The sequence below is a fragment of the Arvicanthis niloticus genome, chromosome 19, assembly GCF_011762505.2.
Source record: "Arvicanthis niloticus isolate mArvNil1 chromosome 19, mArvNil1.pat.X, whole genome shotgun sequence".
In the NCBI taxonomy this organism is placed as follows: domain Eukaryota; kingdom Metazoa; phylum Chordata; class Mammalia; order Rodentia; family Muridae; genus Arvicanthis; species Arvicanthis niloticus.
The window spans coordinates 6,691,704-6,711,656 of record NC_047676.1 but is presented as its reverse complement, the minus strand read 5'-3'; the positions used below and the strand labels follow the sequence as shown (position 1 = coordinate 6,711,656).

The following is a 19,953-nucleotide window of genomic DNA, read 5'->3' as shown; positions in this document are numbered from 1 at the left end:
GCCTGGGCTACACACTGAAACCCTGTCTCAAAAAACAAACAAAACAAAAACAGACGGAAATATCCAGACTCATCAGAGAAGATGTTTGTGAATCAAGCCTTTCCTCATGATGTTTAACTTTGAGTTGTTTCTCATCAATAAGTTGATATTTATCTTCAATCTATGTATTATAAAATGCTACTAAAGCTTGAAACACAATGACTAATGCCTTTAGTCACTCGGGAGGCAGAGACAGAAGACGTTCTAGTCATAGGAGAGCCAGAGGCATGTTGTGGGACTGTCCCAAAAAAGAGGAGGGAAATAACATGTCCACAGTCTTGCTCATAATACCAGCAGCAGTCCCCTCATGTGTGGGCAAGCATTATCTGTTTAAGATTAATTTTGAACCCCCCTTGGGTGCCCTTCCTTATGCTTCCAGCTGCTCTGGTGCTTATAGCAGAAGGTTCCCGAATCCAAAGCAGGTAGGAGAAAATATGGAGACTCTGTTTCTAAGTAAAAAGTGGAAAAACAGATAGGGAGCTTCCTTACGGGCATAGCACTAGCCTAGAATGGAGGTTTTTGGCGTAATACCCAGCACATGCATAAGTGAGCCTGGTTCTCCTGTATTGACACCCTGTGTGAATAACTGTCAGTGTACCAAGTCAGCAAGATGGTCAGAGAAAGAGGGACAGTGCAGGATGTGATAGACGTTAGCAAAAGCAGCAGGGGAATCTGCTTCTGAAGGACTGCCTAGGAGTTTTGCAGAAGAATTCTATTGAGTTACACAAAAGACCTTTTAGTAAGTCTATTCTGGCATATCAAAACCTCTTATGTGATCTAGTGACCCGGCCTTCGAGGTCAATCAATGGGGTCTGCAAGGGAGAGAGTGGGGATGGAGGGGCAAGAGACTGGAAAAATCGAGACAAGACAGTTGTCTGTTCAAGTCTCGTTTATTGAAAGGCAATTATGGGTATATAAGCACAAGCAGGGGAGTGCAGCTGGAGACATTTACCCATGAGTGCCTTGCAGCTTGGGGGCACTAAACCACAACAGGATATGTCTAAGAAAAACAAGACGTTATCAGAGTATGCTCAGTGGTTGTGGGCTGCTTGCAAAACTATCACGCTAGAAAAACAAGTGTCTTGTCAGGGTGGAAAAGTATCAACCTGCAAATATATGGCTCAAGATGGCTGCAAAGATGACAGCCACTTTCTGCTAGGAGTTGGCTCCTAACAATCGAGGAGTTGTCTTAGGGAACCATTACATAAGCAAACAGTCATAATAAGAATGCCAGTTTTGGTGCTGGCTCTGTCAACACATATACTAAAAGGGGAATGATTTTAGCATGGCCCCTGGAAAAGATGACACATAAATTTGTGAAGCATCCCATAATTGTAAACCCATACACCTACGGACACTTGATCTTTGACAAAGAAGGCAAAACCAGACAGTGGAAAAAAGACAGCATCACCAACAAATGGTGCTGGTCTAACTGGGAGAAGAATGAAAGTAGGTCTGGATTTATTACCTTGCTACAAAGCTCAAGTCCAAGTGGATCAAACAAGATACACTTTATCTAACAGAACAGAGATTGGGAACTAGCCTCGAGCACATGGGCACAGGGGGAAACTTCCTGCAGAACACCAATGGCTGAGGCTCTAAGATCAACAATTGACAAATGGGACCTTATGAAACTGAAAAGATTCTGTAAGACAAAGGAATTGAGATGTGCAACTTCTGGGGGTGAGGGTGGGGAGGACCTCTAGAAAGTCCCAGAGACCTGAGATTTGTGAAGCTCCACAGACTCAGTGGGGGTGACCTTAGCCAAAATGCCCAACAGTAGGGAGATGGAAGCTGAAGAGACCACCTCCAGTAGATAGGCCACCCAGTGGAGGGATGAGGTCACCAACTCACCTTTAAATTTTTTGACCCAGAATTGTTCCTGTCTTAAAAAAAAAAAAATACAGGCAGAAAAATGGAGCAGAGACTGAAGGAAAGGCCAACCAGTAACTGACCCAAATTGGGATCCATTATATGGGCGGGCACTAAACCCTGGCACTATTACTGATGCTATGTTATACTTGCAGACAGGAGACTAACCTAGCTGTCCTCTGAGAGGCTGTACCACAGCTGACTGAGGTGGATGCAGATAGTTACATCCAGTCATTAGACTGAGGTCAGGGAGCCCTATGGAAGAGTTAGGGGAAAGACCAAAGAAACAGAATGGGATGGCAACACCACAGAAAGACCAACCATTCCAACTAACCTGGGCCCCTGGGGTCTTCCAGAGACTAAGCCACCAAACAAAGAGCATACAGAGTCTGGTCCTGGGTCATTGGCACATATGTAGCAGATGACTGCCTTCTCTGGCTTCAGTGGGAAAGGATTCGCCTAATCCTGTAGAGACTTTATGCCTCAGGAAAGGGAGATGTGGAGGGTGGGGAGCACTCACTCAGAGGAGAAGGGGAAGAGGGATGGGGTGAAGAACTCTGGGAGGAGAAACAGAGAATTGGGACCACATTTGGGATGTAAATGAAAAAAATTAAAAAAAAAATGCCAGGTTTACCAGGACCATTTTATGGTTGAGGTCATGCTAAGTTTCTGGAATCCCCAAGGAAGAATGTTGAGGTTTGGGGGCTTGCATTTAGTATTACAATGCACAGCAACCCCCCCCCCAAAAAAAAACAAAAAACAAACAAACCTAAATAGAACAACCCAAGGAATCTTAGATAACAACCACCAATTATTCACAGGAGATAACAGCAAGGCCTCAGAGCCATCACTCTGGAGTGAATGCCATCTTCCATGGCTCTTCTAAAAATCAACTACAAGGCATACACAGATCAGAAGCCACTGCAAGAAGAACAGTTTTCCTTTGGAATCCATAGAATTTAGAAAGTTGGTCAATAGAGACATAGATGATCTAAATCATTGAGCAAAGTTAAAGTCCTGCTTCCTGTTGTTTACTAGTAAAGATCTCCCAGAATCCATCTCAGCATCTCTCCATCAGCAAGTCTGTATTTTCATCCATTAGCTTATGCAAGAAAATTAGCTTTTGTGAGAGTTCTACCAGAATTGCTGCAACATTTTCCTGGGTTTTCACAGCTCAGGTGAGTATTAATCATCAGGTGCTCCCTAAGCTCGTGCTTAGGTCCCCTGTCCCTCTCCCAGGAGGAAGGACGCACAGTTCGTGCGATCACACTGATGAGTATAATGACCTATCACCCACTATTGGAATTCCCTACACAGAGGTTTGATTTATCTGGTGCAATTAGCTTTGGCTTTTCTGTTGCTGAAACTGTTGCTATGGGACAATATTTTGAAAGTCAAGAGTATCTGCCTTGAACTTTCCCCCAGTTCACCCAAGTCAGAATATAAAAATGATATTTCTTCATATTACACACACATATATATCATTTCACACACACACATATATATATACATATATATATATGATATACACACACATATATATGTATGTATATATATATGAATATATATATGCAAATGGAGGGCATGGGCGTGATCTTGTACAGAAAGATAGGAACAAAGTAAGACCTCAGTGCAGGGGGAACACTCAGTTCCTATAGCATTTCATATCTGGTGTCTGAGGCCCTGAATAGAATGGTCTAGCCTACCAAGAATGTGCCAACCCCAAACCCCATCTCTATATTCATAGGACCTGGATGTTCCATATAATGTGACCCCACAGGGACTATTAGAAGAACACTTGCTTGCTCCCTCATGATGCCTTTCCAGGAAGATGCTGTCTTTCTGTACCCTCTATGACAGCCAGAGTCACGAGCTGTAATCATTGCTAAAGCAGGTCAAGAGTGAATATATCCGAACTAACCATTTTGAAATTGATATTTGTCTTGAGAGAACATGTGCAGTGAATGTTTTCACCGAGTCTCTTCCTTCCCTCCTCTATTACTTCTTACCCTTAAAAGCATTTTTTTTTTTTTTTGGGTTTTTTTTCGAGACAGGGTTTCTCTGTGTAGCCCTGGCTGTCCTGGAGCTCACTCTGTAGACCAGGCTGGCCTCGAACTCAGAAATCCGCCTGCCTCTGCCTCCCAAGTGCTGGGATTAAAGGTGTGCGCCACCACCGCCCGGCAAAAGCATTTTATTTTCCCAACTTCGTGGCCTTTTCTTAATTTCAACTAGTGCTTGCTCTATGTGTAGGGATTTAGGACAATGCACTGGAGCCCAGATGCATCTCAGCCTGACTGCCTCCCACAGGAACCATCCACTGCCAATGGCTCCTCCACTCAGGGTGTAACATAATCAATTGAACCTTCATGCATGCATGCATGCTTTATGATGTCCACATACTTATTAACCACAGTGGATTCATGCAGGCAATGGTAGTGACATTTCTGGCCAATGCTGTTTCACTGTAGATATCAGTACATCTGGCTCTAACCATTGCTATTGGTTCTCCCTCACAGATCCCTGAGTTTTGGCATCAGGGGTGTGATGTAGGTGTCCCAGCTAGGTCAGTGCAATCACAGGGTCAGTGCAGTCCCTACACTTTGAGCAATTGTGAGTTTGTGTATTATTGATCCTCAACCACACAATTCATATTTTCTGGCAGATTTTGAAAGGTGCCTGAATCTCTGGGTAGAAAAAAAAAAAAAAGAAAATAAACTGAAAGCACTTGGCTTCATTTAGTTACTATGCCCACTCACCAGAATAGCAGGTTTGTCACCACATTAACACCACCAGTTATCAATTACAGCCTGTGGGCTGAGCTTTACATCCAATTAGAAGATGATTGGTTACTCCAATAATATCAGGCCACCACTGCACCACGAGGTCCATCTTCCTGATTATAGCTGGGTAAGAATGTTTATTTCTTTACGCCAATGTATGGAACACTCCATGACCTTTAAAGTCACCCAATACAGAAGAATATCCCATGTTAGCACCACTGGATTTTACAGCCACCATTCACAAAATGAGAATTCTGTCTTTATTTCATTACTGGCAAGTGAACAAACCCGTGTGAGAAAGTTTGAGATATTCTTGGGAATGCGTATCAAGACCTAAGTAAGAACTGCATATGCAAGGCTTCACACTTCTTAATCCGGCATCTGATAATGTTGGGGTCCAGAAATGACCTCACAAACCACACGAACACCAATCTCACAGACAAGGATACTTTAATGAACGTACATCCCAGGACTGATTGACCAGGGCCACAGTCCAGATCTGGGAACAGAATAATGACATTCAGTTTAGATTTTACAAGGATTTTAAAGCCCAAATCTACAAACATCTGTGCCAAGTTATTTCACCATCAGGATTTAGGGATAGGGCATTTCCTTAGGGACATGTCTTTGTTGTGCACTTATCCTGCTCCCATTGGTTGAGGTATTCCACTGTGTCAGGGGCTTACCTGGCCTAACATTCATGTCTTGGCAACCAGGATGTCAGTTATCCACATACATGCCTCCTTCTGCCAAGTAAGAAGTCAGTTCCCAGGGAGGTCTTGGGAACTTAAATGTTCCTCAAGTATGATTCAAAATAGAAGGCGTATTTTAAATTTTTTAATGTCTCTTACATTGGGGTCCATCCCAGGAGCATCTTATACCACAAAAATGTATAAAGAGGCACAGGCAGTGCTGTTGGATGGTTGGTTGGGATCCAAGCTTATTGTGGATAACTATATAACACAGTTCTACTGACTTCTCTAGCCAGTAGTTTCCAAGAGCAGAGAATATAACAGAATATTTCATCAACTGCTTGTTAGAAAGTTTCCTAGTAACAGCAGAAACATCTGATAAATTTTCCTTATAATGGCAGGCTACCCAGGTAACTATTACCTAGGCCTTAACATTTTACCTAGGCCCTAATGTTCTATCTAGGCTTTAATATTTTATCTAGGTCCCAACAATAATCAAATCTATCATCTATGCTCAGTGAGTGCATTTGGCTTTGGTCCTTACGGTATGTGAATTTGTTGCTATGAAAATGGTGATGGTACACACACACACACACACACACACACACACACACACACCTTTCTTAAAGCAGATGAGAAATTCATTATTCTGGAACCAAACAGGACTGACAATATGTTCTTTCAGCATTTCCTGGAGAAACAAACACTAATTCTCATCTGCCTCAAGCTGGCTGTCACTAATGCAGATCATTTCACCAAAGTCCATTTTGGTGAGAAATGTGAGTTTATAGAACTTCTTACAAAGCCCATGAGATATTATTACAGGCGCTTGGGTTTCTCCAACCAGGAAAACAACAATAAGTATACCATGGCCCAGTACTTAGATTCAGGTCACCTAAACAACAATGTAACAGCATGGTAACAGGTTCATGGTATACTGATCGTCACAGAAGAAAGAAATTTATCAATCAAGGTATATTCCAAACACACTGGTTTATAGAGTGGTGGGAGATTACTTCAAAGATACGTCTCTGCTGTCCTCTGATTACATTCTTAGCATTTTGCTGGTGGATAGTATATATTAAACATTTCAAAATAATTAAGTTAGTGGGTAAACAGAGATAAGGTCATGCAATGAGACACTTTTCACACTTGTATTTTTTTTTTTACATTATGAATATTTTGGAATGTAAGCTCTAACATAGAGTAAAACATTTTGGCACACTCTTCAAATTTTGCTGTTTCTCTCCAGTATGTACCATGTTATGCTGAATCAGATAATAGTCAATGGAAAAGGCCTTTTTTTCCCACATTGATCACATTTCCATGGTTTCTCTTGACATTGAAATTTTTTTATGTTTCTTCAGTAGTAAATTAGAGTAAAATATTTTGGTATATTCTTCAAACTAGTAAGATTTCACTCCAGTATGCCACAACATGTGCTGAATCAGGGAATAATTAGAAGACAAGGCTTTCCCACATTGTCACACTTGTATGGCTCCTCTCCAGAATGAACAAACTTATGTTTCTTAAGGGTTGACAGTACAAAGGGCTTTAAACATTCCACACACTTGTAGAGACTGTCTTCATAAGGAATTATTTGATGTCTTTTAAGGGTTGAAGAAGAGAACAAACATTTCCCACAATGATCACATTTGTAGGGTTTCTCTCCAATGTGAACTGACTGGTGTCTCCTAAGAAATAAGTGAGAAAGAAAGGCTTTGTGACATTCTTCACATTTGTATTGTTTCACTTCAGTATGATTTTCTAGATGTTCCTGTAGGTGGTAAAAACTAGAAAAGCTTTTGCCACATTATACACACTCATGGGAAGTGTCTACAGAATGGATTTGATGTCTTTTAAGTGATGTAAAGGAAGAAAAACATTTTCCACACTCCTCACATTTGTAAGGTTTCTCTCTAGTATGAACTGCCTGGTGTCTCCTAAGAAACGAGTGATAAAGAAAGGCTTTGTGACATTCTTCACATTTGTATGGTTTCTCTTCAGTATGAATTTTTTGGTGTTCCTGAAGGCGGGAAGAACTAGAAAACCTTTTGCCACATTCTACACACTCATGGGGAGTGTCTTCAGAATGGATGATCTGATGTCTTTTAAGGGATGTAAAAGATGAAAAGCATTTGCCACATTCTTCACAGTTGTATGGTTTGACTCCAGTATGAATTGTTTGATGTTCCTGAAGCTTTGAGGAACGGGAAAAGCCTTTGCCACACTCTTCACACTTGTAGGGATACTCTCCAGAATGCCTTCTGTAATGTTCCCTAAGATATGAACGATAGCAAAAGGATTTGCCACATTCTTCACACTTGTACCTTTTCTCTTCAGAATCAATTCCTTTATGTTGGTTAAGGAAGAAAGCAGAGGAAAAGACTTTTCCACATTCTTCACACTTGTCAGGTTTCTCTCCAGAATGAATTCTTTGATGTTGCTTCAGCATTGCAGGATAGTAAAATGAATTTCCACATTCTTCACACTTGTAGGGTTTCTCTCCAGTATGAACTGCCTGGTGTTTCCTAAGATATGAGTGATGAAGAAAGGCTTTGTGACATTCTTCACATTTGTATGGTTTCTCTCCAGTATGAATTTTTTGATGATGCTGAAGATCTGAGGAACGGAAAAACCCTTTGCCACATTTTTCACACTTGTAGTTTTTTTCATCAGTATGATATTTCTGGTGTATTAAAAGTGATGAGCGACTGCTAAGGGTTTTATGACATTCTTTACACTTGTAGGGTTTGTCTCCAATGTAACGTCTCTGGCGTATGGAAAGTGTTGCCTGAGAACTAAGGGCTTTACCACATTCTTCAAAGTAGTAGGGCTCCTCTTCTGTGTGAATCCTCTGGCATTGCATAAGAGAGGTGTGATCAATGGGCTCGCTGTGATTGTTAAATTCATTGCCTGTTGTTCCTGTTGAACAAGAGTTGACATATGAACAAAAGCTAAGAAACAGTCCTCATACTTAGAATGTTTGTCTTTAAAATAGGGAGCTTTAGTCACATAAATGAAAATCTAGAGTATATTTCAATAGTTGTGGGCACTGAAAAAAAATATAGCAGGTGAACTAATCTATTCTTCTACTGAAACAACTGCAGAACTAAATAGAACATAAACATAATGTCGTATTTTTCAAAGTTCAATAGCTAAGTAAGTTGTAAGGTCATTTTAGTCACAGCAAAAAAAGCCTATTAAACAATATAAATGTTTCATAGGTGGTCATTCATGAAGGTATAAACTAGTGTAGCCTGGAAAGAGAAAACCAATTGTGATTGTGTGTGATTGGGCCATCATCAAAATAAAAAGAAAATTTATTGTACACTTAAATCCTTATTACTAAATATATGATAGGAAAAACTTTAGAAGATATTTTTGTAACTCACAAATCACATTGATGAAATGACACTAACACAAATATGTTATGTAAATGTGTTAGAAAAGATTGCTACGGAATTTGTTAGGAAGGAAATATGTGTGAAGTTACTGTCTTACAATGGTTTCACAGCTTGCTGTTTAGAAATGTGTGCATTGCCGAGACAGGATCCACGGCCTTTCAGATTTCTGCATAAGTATGTCAGATAGATGATCCTTGGCCAGAAGACTGAAGACAAGCTCTTGGGTTGTGAAAAATGGGGGACTGTCTACGTAGTCAACTGTCTCTGTAAATTGGTCAAGTTTTGGAAGCCATGCTTTGTGCTTCCTATATTCCATAATCCAGGGATAGAATCACAATTCTTTCAGTTAGGAAATATGGTACTTTGTCTAAATTGACAAATTGATAGACTGGATGTCACCTGTACCTCATACTGTATAATTTACTTAATTGTTCTGGTTTTCTTCAATTTATATCTGGAAGAAGAGGGATTTTTTATTACTATTATTTTTTTTATTGGACAGAAGCGGTGAGATGTAGGTGTCAATTCCCTAATTGGTTCTTCATTGTGTCAATAAAGGAGGTGGAAGCCAATTGCTGGGCAAAGGGGAAAAGGTAGGACTTCTGGGTTCCAAGAAGAGAAGAGGAAGAGAAAGTGGATTTGGGGAAAGGTTTTGGAGCAAGGAAGAAGCAACAGACATGTAGGTCTTGGGGCCCCCAGAGTTTGTAGCCTCTGCTGCAAGCAGGGGACCAATGAAGACGGAGGGAGCTAGTTGATAAAATTAGGGCAGGAAAGTATTCTCCCAGCCATTGAGTTATCTGCTAGTTTTAAAATAATAAAACTGTCTAGTGTTTTCCATCCATGGTGTTAAGATGTGCAGGAGGAGAAAGAGCACGGCAGTGGCCATTAGCTGGTAAGTCAGTGGCAGTGTGCGATAGAGGCCTAACAGCATCTCCTAAAGTTCTTGGAAAAAGCGCCCCCTGGTGGCTTGACAAAGCTAACCATGAGGGGTAGGGAGCAATTGCTGGTCCTGGGAAAAATGGCTGATGGCAAAGCTACCTAAGACCAGCAGCTGCTGATCTCTGAGCCTAGCTGGGAGTGCAGGTAGAGCACCTGAAAAGGAGCCAGAGAGTTTTTAAAAAATTACACACAACAACCAACAACAAAATAGGAATTAACAATCATTGGTTATTAATGTCTCTCAATATCAATTACATCAATTCTCCAATACATTAAAAAGGCTAACAGAATGGATGCAAAACAGGATCCATTCTTGTACTGCATGCAAAAAAACACACATCAATATCAAAGTACACATTACATTACATTACACATTACATCAGAGTAATGTGTTGGAAAAAGAGTGTATAAGCAAATGGACCCAAAAGACAAGCTGGTGTAGCTATTCTAATATGTAATATCTAACAAAATAGACTTCCAATCAAAATTATTCAAAACACATGGGGAAGGACACTTCATACACATCAAAGGGAAAATCCTCCAGGATGACAGCTCAGCTCTCAACATCTATGTCCCAAATGCAAGGGACACGTTTGGGAAAAAAACTATACTGAAGCTTATATCCCTCATGGACCCTCACACATTAATAGTGGGAGACTTCAATGCCCCACTCTCACCAATGGACATATCGCCCAGACAAAAACAGAGAGATAATGGAGCCAACAGATGTTATGAATCAAACCTACCTAAAATATATAGAAAGAACATGTCACCCAAACACAAAAGAATATACTTTCTTCTTACCATCTCACAGAATCTTCTCTAAAACTGACCATATACCCAGTCATAAATCAAGATTTAAAGGATCTAAGAAAACTGAAATACCTCCCCGCATCCTATTGGACCACCATGGATTACAGGTGGATTTCAATAACAACTAAAAGCCTACAAACACATGGAAACTGCAAACCCTCTACTGAATGGCTACTGGGTCAAGGAAAAAAGTAAGAAAGAAATGGAAAGAAATTCCTAGAATTGAATGAAAATGAATGCCTAACATACCCAAACTAATGGGACACAAGTAGGGTAGTCCTAAGAAGAAAGCACAAACTGGAGAGATCTCATCCATACTACCAACATAACAGCACATCTGTAAGCTCTAGTACAAAAAGAAGCAAACACACCTAAGAGGATATATGGCAGGAATAATCAACAAAACAAAGGGTTGGTTCTTTGAGAAAATCCACAAGATGGACAAAGCCTTAGTCAAACTAAGGAAAAGACAGAGAGAGAACATCCAAATTAACAAAATCAAAAGGAAAAATAAAGCAGGACATACACCAAGGAAATCCAAAGAACTATAACGTCATACTTCAAACACCTGTACGCCATAAAATTGGAAAAACTAAAATACATACATAATATTCTTTGTAGATACCACTCATTGAAGTTACGTCAATATCATATACATCGTTAAACAGGCCTAAATGTCCTAAGGAAATATAAGCAGTGATTAAAATTCTCCCAAACCAAAACAGAGTAAGGCCAATGCCACTTCAGGGTAGAAGGTTCTTTCTAGGTCAGCCTGCTCTTCATAGCCAGCGAGTAAATGATTTAGTCTAACTAGCACTGGGTGGCATCCCCCGTGTCTTACATTATAATGTATACTCAACAAAATGAGGAACTCCGCATGCTCCTTAAATATAAGCAGAGCTTACCAGAGGGAAAATATAACCTTGGTACCTTAACCATTAAAAATGTCTGAGTTATGTCTTTTTATTACAGAAGAAGAAATTAAAAGCAATACCATACAAATAATTTCTACCACAACAAATGTCTCAGTGTTCATGGAAGATCCTGGCCTTTTCTTGTATCTGTGGATGTCTCATCTGTCCGATGACCCACTCATTTTACACACCTGGAGGACTGGAGGCTGATGCTTGTCTTTTCACACCTGAAGACCCTTGGTTTTGCTCCAGAAATGTTACCAAATATGGCTTAGCAACAGCAAGACCTGTTTGTAGGAAAGAGGAACAACACTGTTTGAGTGGTTCTTTTACTGGGAATAGGTTGGTTCCTTCTAGAATACTGCTTATAAGAAAAAGACGATCGATTGAAGTTAGAAAATCAAAACAACTGATTGGTATACTGGAATACTGCAGAGGCGCTTACACTCTGCAGATTTGGACCTTTATTTAAAGGGAAAACATTAAAAATTCAGTTGTGAAATATTTACATTAACTTTCTATGATTCCTATGAATTTTACTAAAGTAAGGAAACATACTTCCAACACACACAGATTGCAAACAGAAGAAAAACCAGTAAGTTTCATGTCTATGCTATATCAGTCTCCCTAATGTTTCCTTAAAATGAAGGGTATAACAGAAAGCTCAATGAGATATTATATCAAAGGAGGAAGCTACATGCTGATGGTAAAAAAGAATTGAGTATAGGTGCAATGCTCACCCAGGAACACAAGGTTACTGTAATTCTCCAGTATCACGTCCCTGTACAGATTCCACTGAGCAGGCTCCAGGCATTCCCTCTCTTCTGGAGAGAAATCAATGGCCACGTCCCAGAAGGACAGCATTTCCTGAAATAAAGACCAATGAACGGTACCATACTATTATTGATTAAAACCACTAATAATATATAAATACAAATAAACTTCAATGTCATAAGCCAGTCTCAAGCTCAAAAACACTTGGTTTGACAGAAAAGTGGCAAAACATGCAACTGCACAAAAGACATGGTGAGGAGCCTACAATGTGCCAATCAGGTCTACAGGGCTGTGCTCACCCCACAGACCTTCAAGCTCCCTCCAAGTCACTAAAATCCCTAAGCCCACATCCGTCCTCACATCAGCTCATATCTCCATCCTGAAAAAGGTTGACACTCTCAACGTCACGGTCTCTGATGGAACAGGGAGAGTTGGTATTATTTTTCACCCCACACTGTAGGATCAACCTTGCTATGGCAATGCAACTCTCAGAGTCTCCTGTGATGGTGTTGTTCTGCCTACGTATGGGGTGGTTAACGTGAGGATTCAGTAGACATTTTTGTTATGAAGTTGAAAATCAAAAGCTAACATTGAGGTGTTGAAAGAAAAAAAAAAAAAACCTTTTTTACAGCAGGGCCAGACTTACAGTCTCTCAGATAGGAGACACTGAAGAGGCCACAGTATCCAGAAGTACAGAGAATTTATTGGGGAATACAGATGTTTGGTTCAACAGTAGGTTAGTCGTTCTGGACAGACAGTATGTACACAAAATCCATAAATTAGAACTGTACATTTACAGAAGAGTTTGACCAAGGCTCAGCCAATAGTGACAGGCAGCATGTGTGCTATCTTACAATGAGGGCACCTCTGGTGTCATTTGTTAACACCTGTGACAGGTTTTACAGTCCCATGCTTACAACCTCTGAGGAAAAAGTTTTATCTTTTGTTTTACTTAGGTAGATTTTAATTCCTCCTCCTCACCGAGAAACAGCTCAATATCCTTTTTTTAAAAAACATCTGTGTCGAGCAGCTACTTTCAAGTGAGGAACTAAACACCTTCCATGAGGTATTCCTAATCCCAGTGAACCCGTACAGAACTCTGACCCTGGAAACTAGCAACTTCTGTCACCTCAAAGCAAGACAAGAGTAAATGCATGTGCAGTAGTTAAAAACTTGCTCCATTTCCAACTGAGCTTTGTACAACACAGCCACAAAAACAAACAGCAAACAATAGTAACCGGATGTGCATTCTCCTTCTGTAATCTCTCTTAACTGCTGCTTGCTCAGAAAACAAACAAACTTCACATAGTAGAAAATCCCCTGAGTTGAGATGTTTGTGGTGTGTGCCTTTAAAAATTCCAACCCCTGCCTTCCCTTTTGCAGCAGTTCTCAAACTGGCAAAGGAGATTGTGGCTCTAAATCAGTTTCGTTTTGTTGGTTGGTTTGATTTTTACCTTTTAATTCTAGTTTTGTTCGGAGGGTTTTCTCCGTGGTCTTGAAACCCTTAACAGACAGCCATACAGTACAGAAAGGACCAGCTCTCCTCTTATCTAAACACACTGAGAAATCCAGTAACATCCACGTGAGGATGACCCAGCTAATGTGCAAATGCTTCCACCAGCAAGCTGGAAAGTGACCGCCCAGAATCACCACGTCCAGGCAAAGACCTTCACCCAACCAACACTGCCCAGGCAGTCCTGGTCCTTACAAGCTTCTCCAGTCCCTGAATTGTGTTGTCAGTCTAACACAGAGGTCCCTCCCACCACCACCCAGCGCCCTCTCCCCAGTCCTGACCAGAGAGCTCCTCCAAATCAGCTCCTCCCCGCCCCCATTCCACCCGCGCGTGTTCCCTCCGGACCTACGCACCCCGCACAGCCCCTTGGGTGACAGAACCCTGGACCAACCTCCATGTCAGAGATCCAACGGGAGAGCCTAACAGGACCAGAGTCTGGCCCAGCTTTGGATAAGAGCCGCACATGCTTACTAAAAGATAAACTATTTACCAAAAGTACCGAACTGTGACGTCACCGCGTTACAGACTACATTTCCCACAAGTCTGTACGATGGCGTTTCAGGAGTCCGGAGGGAGCGAGTTGTTCTACTTAATGGTCCGGGATTTCTGCCCTGAAGTCTGTCTGAATGTAGTGTCACCTAGTTAGGAAACACGGAGACCACGGACCGTGTCTAGTTCTAATGAGCCGAATGTTTATGTAAGATGCTGCTTTCCCCAGTTCCTGTGGCCCAGTTTAAAGGGGAAGAGGATTTTAATGGCAAAGTTTCTAATTACTTCATTTCCGTGGAACAGAAACCAGAGCAAGTGTTAATCATTTCAGAAGAGTTTTACAATTTTCTGGAGGAGGGAAGTTGCCGGGAGCTTATCATTTAGTAATTTAGAGTAGGTGCCTAGCACAAAACAGTTTTCCTCACAGAGGCTGGAGAGCAAAGACAAGGAGTCAGGCTGCTTTTAACACTCAGGTTTCAGAGGCTGAGGTGGTGGAATTCACCTTTAATCCCAGCACCCTGGAAGCCAATGCAGGCACCTCTGTGAGTTCCAGGCTTGCCTTGTTGACATAGTGAGTCCCAGACCAGCCTGGGCTACACACTGAAACCCTGTCTCAAAAAACAAAACAAATAAACAACAACAAAAACAGAAATATCCAGATTCATCACAGAAATCAAGTGATTTCTTGATTGTGAATCAAGCCTTTCTATGTGATGTTTGTTAAATTTACAAGTTGTTTCTCATCAATGTTTATTTTAATCTTCATTATGCATATTATAAAATGTTACTTAAGCTTGCAAGAAAAGAAAACAACAAGAAAGACAACAGGAACTGCCAGGTGTCATAGATATGCCTTTAGTCACTCAGGAGGCAGAGACAGGAGACGCTCTAGTTCTAGGAAAACCAAAGGCATATAGTGAGACTGTCCCAAAAATGAGGAGGGGTGGGGGAAGAATACCATGTTGACAGTTTTACTTAGAAATAATAGAAGCCCCTCTGGGTCAAGCCGAACTGTTCTGAGTAGCCTACTAACCCAGGGGACCTCCAATCTCCTGCTACCTGTCCCCACCTCCATCTGACTTGGGAACGGTACAGGTAGGCTTCCCTTCCCCCATGCTTCTTCCCTCTGAGTCCTCTGGGGCAAGCCAAGCAGTCTGCTAACCTAGGGCTCCTCCATTCTCCTCCCACATCTCTGTCCACCTTCATGGAACCTGAGACCCCCCTGAACCATACAGAACTGCATGTTCACAACCATACAGCCCAAGGATACCCATCAGAGGCCCGCCATGCCAGCCATCCAGGTTCACCCACCTCATATACCTACTACAAAACATCCAGGGCCCAAAACCATCTAGATGGCTAAAGGCCCTCACAATGGACACCAGCCAGGGCCATATGACACCTCCAAAGCACAGCTACCCCGTGATAGCAAACCCTGGATATCCTAATACAACCAAGCCACAAGAAAATTGTAGCAGCTTGTGATACAGCCAAAGTGAATGGCACTTGGGAACTGTTAGGGAGGAATAGGCCCTCGAAGGGGATAGGGACTCCACACAAAAAGACTTAATTCACCAAGCCAGCTCAGTCAACAGGTTCTCCAGCGCAGGAGTGATGATTATTAAAAGAAAAGAGACTATTAGACAATATTGCAGCATGACCCCAGCCAGTTCTGAGGCTGAAGGCACGTTGATTTCTTTTCCCCAATTTTCTTTTAAACAATTTTAATTACATGCAAGTATTTAGGTCAGTTCTAGGTTGAGGAACCAGCAATACAATAGCTGCAAACAGTCAAGGAACAAACAAGGTGGTAGACAAAGTCCCGTGATCACTACAGTGATCACTCTCATGATCACTGTTTTTAAGGGCTCATCAGGATGACCAAAATATCGGAGCCTCCTTCCCTGTCCTAACCCACAGTCCAATTCATGCCTGAAGCCTACTTCTTTGTTCTAGCCTAAGACTTAGATTTCTCAGTGAAATTCTCTGTTTTAGCCTAAAATTAGATTTCCTGCCTGAACTTACTTCCTGGACATGGCCCAATGTAGGATTCCTGCTTAAAGCCCATTTCCTGGTCCTTGGCTAATGTCAGATTCCTGCCAAGCAACCCCAAAAGCTCTCCACAGTCAACTAACTTGTACCCCTGGGTTTCTCAGAGTCTGAAACACCAACCAAAGAACATACATGGGTTGGACCTAGGCCTCCCCACTCTTGGGTCGCAGATGTGCCGCTTGGCCTTTATGTGGGTCCCAAACAACTGGAATGGGGCGGGGGGCGCTATCCCAAAAGCTGTTGCCTATAAACCGGATATATCTTACCAGCTGGGCTGTCTTGTTTGGCCTTAGTGTGAGACGAAGCACCCAGCTTTGAAGAAACTTGAAGTCCCGGGGTGAGAGGTGGGGGGTAGATACCTGGGAGCACGCTGCCACCTGCTTAGAGGAGGGATGAATAGGGGAAGGATGGTGGGAGGGGGTGACCAGGAGTTGGCAGTTAGTAGGCTATAAACTGTGTAAGTAAGACAATAAATTTAAATTTAAAGAGGAGAGAGAGAGAAAGAGAGAGAGAGAGGTAACAGAAGCAGTACACTAATGCAGGCATGAGGACTACATGTTTAAGATTACTTTTTAATTCCCCTTGGGTGCCTTTGCCCAGGCCTCCAGCTACTTTGGATCTTATGGCAGAAGAATCCTGAATCCAAAGCAGGTAGGGGAAAGTATGGAGACTCTGTTTCTAAGTAAAAAGTGGAAAAACAGATAGGGAGCTTCCTTACGGGCATAGCACTAGCTTAGAGTGGAGGTTTTGGCGTAATACCCAGCACATGCATAAGTGAGCCTGGTTCTCCTGTATTGACACCCTGTGTGAATAACTGTCAGTGTACCAAGTCAGCAAGATGGTCAGAGAAAGAGGGACACTGCAAGATGTGGTAAGCTTTAGGACAAGCAGCAGGGGAATCCACTTCTGATGGACTGACAGCCTAGGAGCTTTGCAGAACTTTTGTTGACTTTTACAGCAAAGGCCTTTTTTCAATTCTGGCATACCAAGAGCTCTTAACTAATCCAAGAGTTAGGATACCATTACCTAAGCAAACACAGTCATGAGAAGAATGTCATGTTTTCCAGGACTATTTTATGACTGAGGTCCTGTTAAGCTTCTGTAATTTTCAAGGAAGACTGACCCTATGAATCTTTGATAACAATCATGGATTGATTATTCACAGGAGATCATTACTAGGCCAAAGAGCCATCACCCTGGAGTAAATGCCATGTTCAGTGGCTACTCTAAAATTCAACTACAAGCCATACACAGATCAGAAGCCACTGCAGGAAACAGTTTTCATTTGAATATTGGAATCCGTAGTATGTATGAGGAGCCACCCACAAGTTGGGAGGAGCTAAGGTGGGAGGAGTAGGGAGAGGAAGAGGAGAAGGAAGAGGAAGAACTAGGGAGAGAGTACCAGAGAGAGCAGAACATGGCAGCGGATGTGCATGGGTCTCTAGCAGTCAAAGGTAGTTGTTATATCTAGGTTGGGTACTGGGTTACACCTCTGATTGTGTGGACATCTTGAACATCACCAAATATATAAAGTCTTTGGTTAATCATTAAGCATTAGAGACTCATTCCTACCGGGGTACCGTGTGTATGGCAGGATGGTCTGGGCTCAGCCCAACCTTGTGAAGACAGCGTGGGAGATTGGCAGAGCTATCTCCCATGCTGATGTCTTGTGGGTGGCAGGGCCAGTATGCGGTTTGAGACAGCAGCCTGAGCCACATGTGGCTACAGGCCTAGGATAGTGGGGAACATGGCAGCTCTGTGACACAAGCAGATTGAGCGCCACTGATTTAAATAATTACTTCAACACCTGTCCCTCTCCCAGAAAGAAGGATGCACAGTTCGTGTGATCACACTGGTGAGTATAATGGCCCATCATCCACTATTGGAATTCCCCATGCAGAGGATGTTAGATTTATCTGGTGCAATTAGCTTTGGCTTTTCTGATGCTGAAACTGGTGCTATAGGAAAACATTATGAAAGTCAAGTCTTTTGAGATTTCCTCAGTTCCTCCAAGACAGGATATAGAAATGACTCTGCCTCAAATATAAATCAAGATATGTCAGAAATATATTCACAGAAATATCAGATGAACTCATTGGAATTTGAGAAACAAATACCTCATTTTAAACCACAATCTACTCCCCTGGTACCATCCAATTTCCCTTTCATCTCTTACTAGGAATGTAATTTAGTCCATCTCTAAAAGTCTGCATAGACTTTAATAATGCCAGTAATAGTCATAGATTTCAAGATCACTCCTTCAACATGCAGTAAGACAGTTTAAATGTGCCTTGGGGGCAGCATGGAAGTGATCCAATATGGAAAGATAGGAACAAAGTAAGACCTCAGTGCAGGGGGAACACTCAGTTCCTATAGCATTTCATATCTGGTGTCTGAGGCCCTGAATAGAATGGTCTAGCCTACCAAGAATGTGCCAACCCCAAACCCCATCTCTATGGCTTTACTCATATATTCATAGGACCTGGATGTTCAATGTAATGTGACCCCACAGGGACTGTTAGAGGGACCCTGTACATCCCAGCACATACATCAGAAGCACTTCTCTTCAGGAATGCTCAAAGGTTCCGTTTTGACCTACATGTTGCACCTCATAGCCTACAAAATCTGGACACTATGGCCAGTGCTGTCAAGTCCTGTTCCCATGTTGGCGTAATGTCAGGACTCATTGTGAAGTTTCCATTGTCTCTGGTGCTAACCCAGGAGAAACCTACCTAGAGGTGTAGTTTTGAGCTTGAAGCCCCTACAATGGACTCTCATCTTTCAAATGGAATTGCGCTTCCATGATAGACTTTCCATGGATGTGCTCTTGGCTCAGGGCACATTTCACGTTGGCTCAGCACAGGGTTCCACTGTGCCCTTTCCTGGAGCAAATCTCCCTTACAATGACAGCAGATTTGACATTTTCTGTAACTTTAAACTCACTGTGGTTTACAGTGAGAATGGAATTCTCTAGCTTCTTACAATTGAATGCTTGGGCCCCAGTCAGTGGGAACTGTTGGAGAAGAATTAGGAAGTGTGGTCTGATCACATGAGGTGTGTCAATGGGGGTGGTCTTTGAGTTTACAGAATGTCATGACATTCCTAGTTATCTCTTTGTGCCTCCGTTGTGGATCAAGGTGTTTGCATGCTGTCTGCTCCTGTTCAGGACCATGCCTGCCTGCCTGCCACCATGTTTCCTGCAGAGGACTACTTCGTGTTTTAACTACAAGCAGGAAAGAAAACTTCCTTATGGTTTGTCTCACAGCAATTAGAAAGACACCTTGTTCTGTGACTTTTTTCCCCAGTGTTGAAGAAAGAGAAAGACTACCTACTGGAATCATAGCTGGCTCTAGTAACAGCCTAAATTCCACTTAAGCCCCTATCTTTATGAAGCAGTGTATTAGTATGAAGACTGCTGAGTATGATTAGGGGATGTATCCAGAACAGGGAGGACTCAAACAGCATCAAGAGCACTATTAAAGATCTGACTGGAGCTAGGTAAGAAATCAGGAGCACACCATGACTGCAGCTCACTGAGTGCCATGCAGGAGAATCTCCTCACCTACAGTCCTGCTTGCATAACCTTCAGCAGGGAAGGTGTCCTATATCTACCCAAGGCCTATCACATGCTAATTTCCCTAAGGAGTTGTGAAGGACAACAAAAGAGAA

The 19,953-nt window shown here is 42.0% G+C and overlaps 2 protein-coding genes across 2 annotated transcripts in view; both read right to left on the bottom strand.

The window, feature by feature from the left end:
- Positions 1-19,953, bottom strand: part of LOC117723905 (uncharacterized) — a 50,732-nt gene that overhangs the window by 22,149 nt on the left and 8,630 nt on the right. The gene's annotated exons all lie outside the window — the stretch shown is intronic.
- Positions 5,125-14,277, bottom strand: LOC117723898 (uncharacterized). Its single transcript, XM_034523480.3, is given in 5 exon segments — positions 5,125-6,869; positions 6,872-8,308; positions 11,648-11,743; positions 12,197-12,323; positions 14,135-14,277. Coding segments are annotated over 5 exon segments (1,746 nt in total). The 5' UTR covers positions 14,141-14,277; the 3' UTR covers positions 5,125-6,789.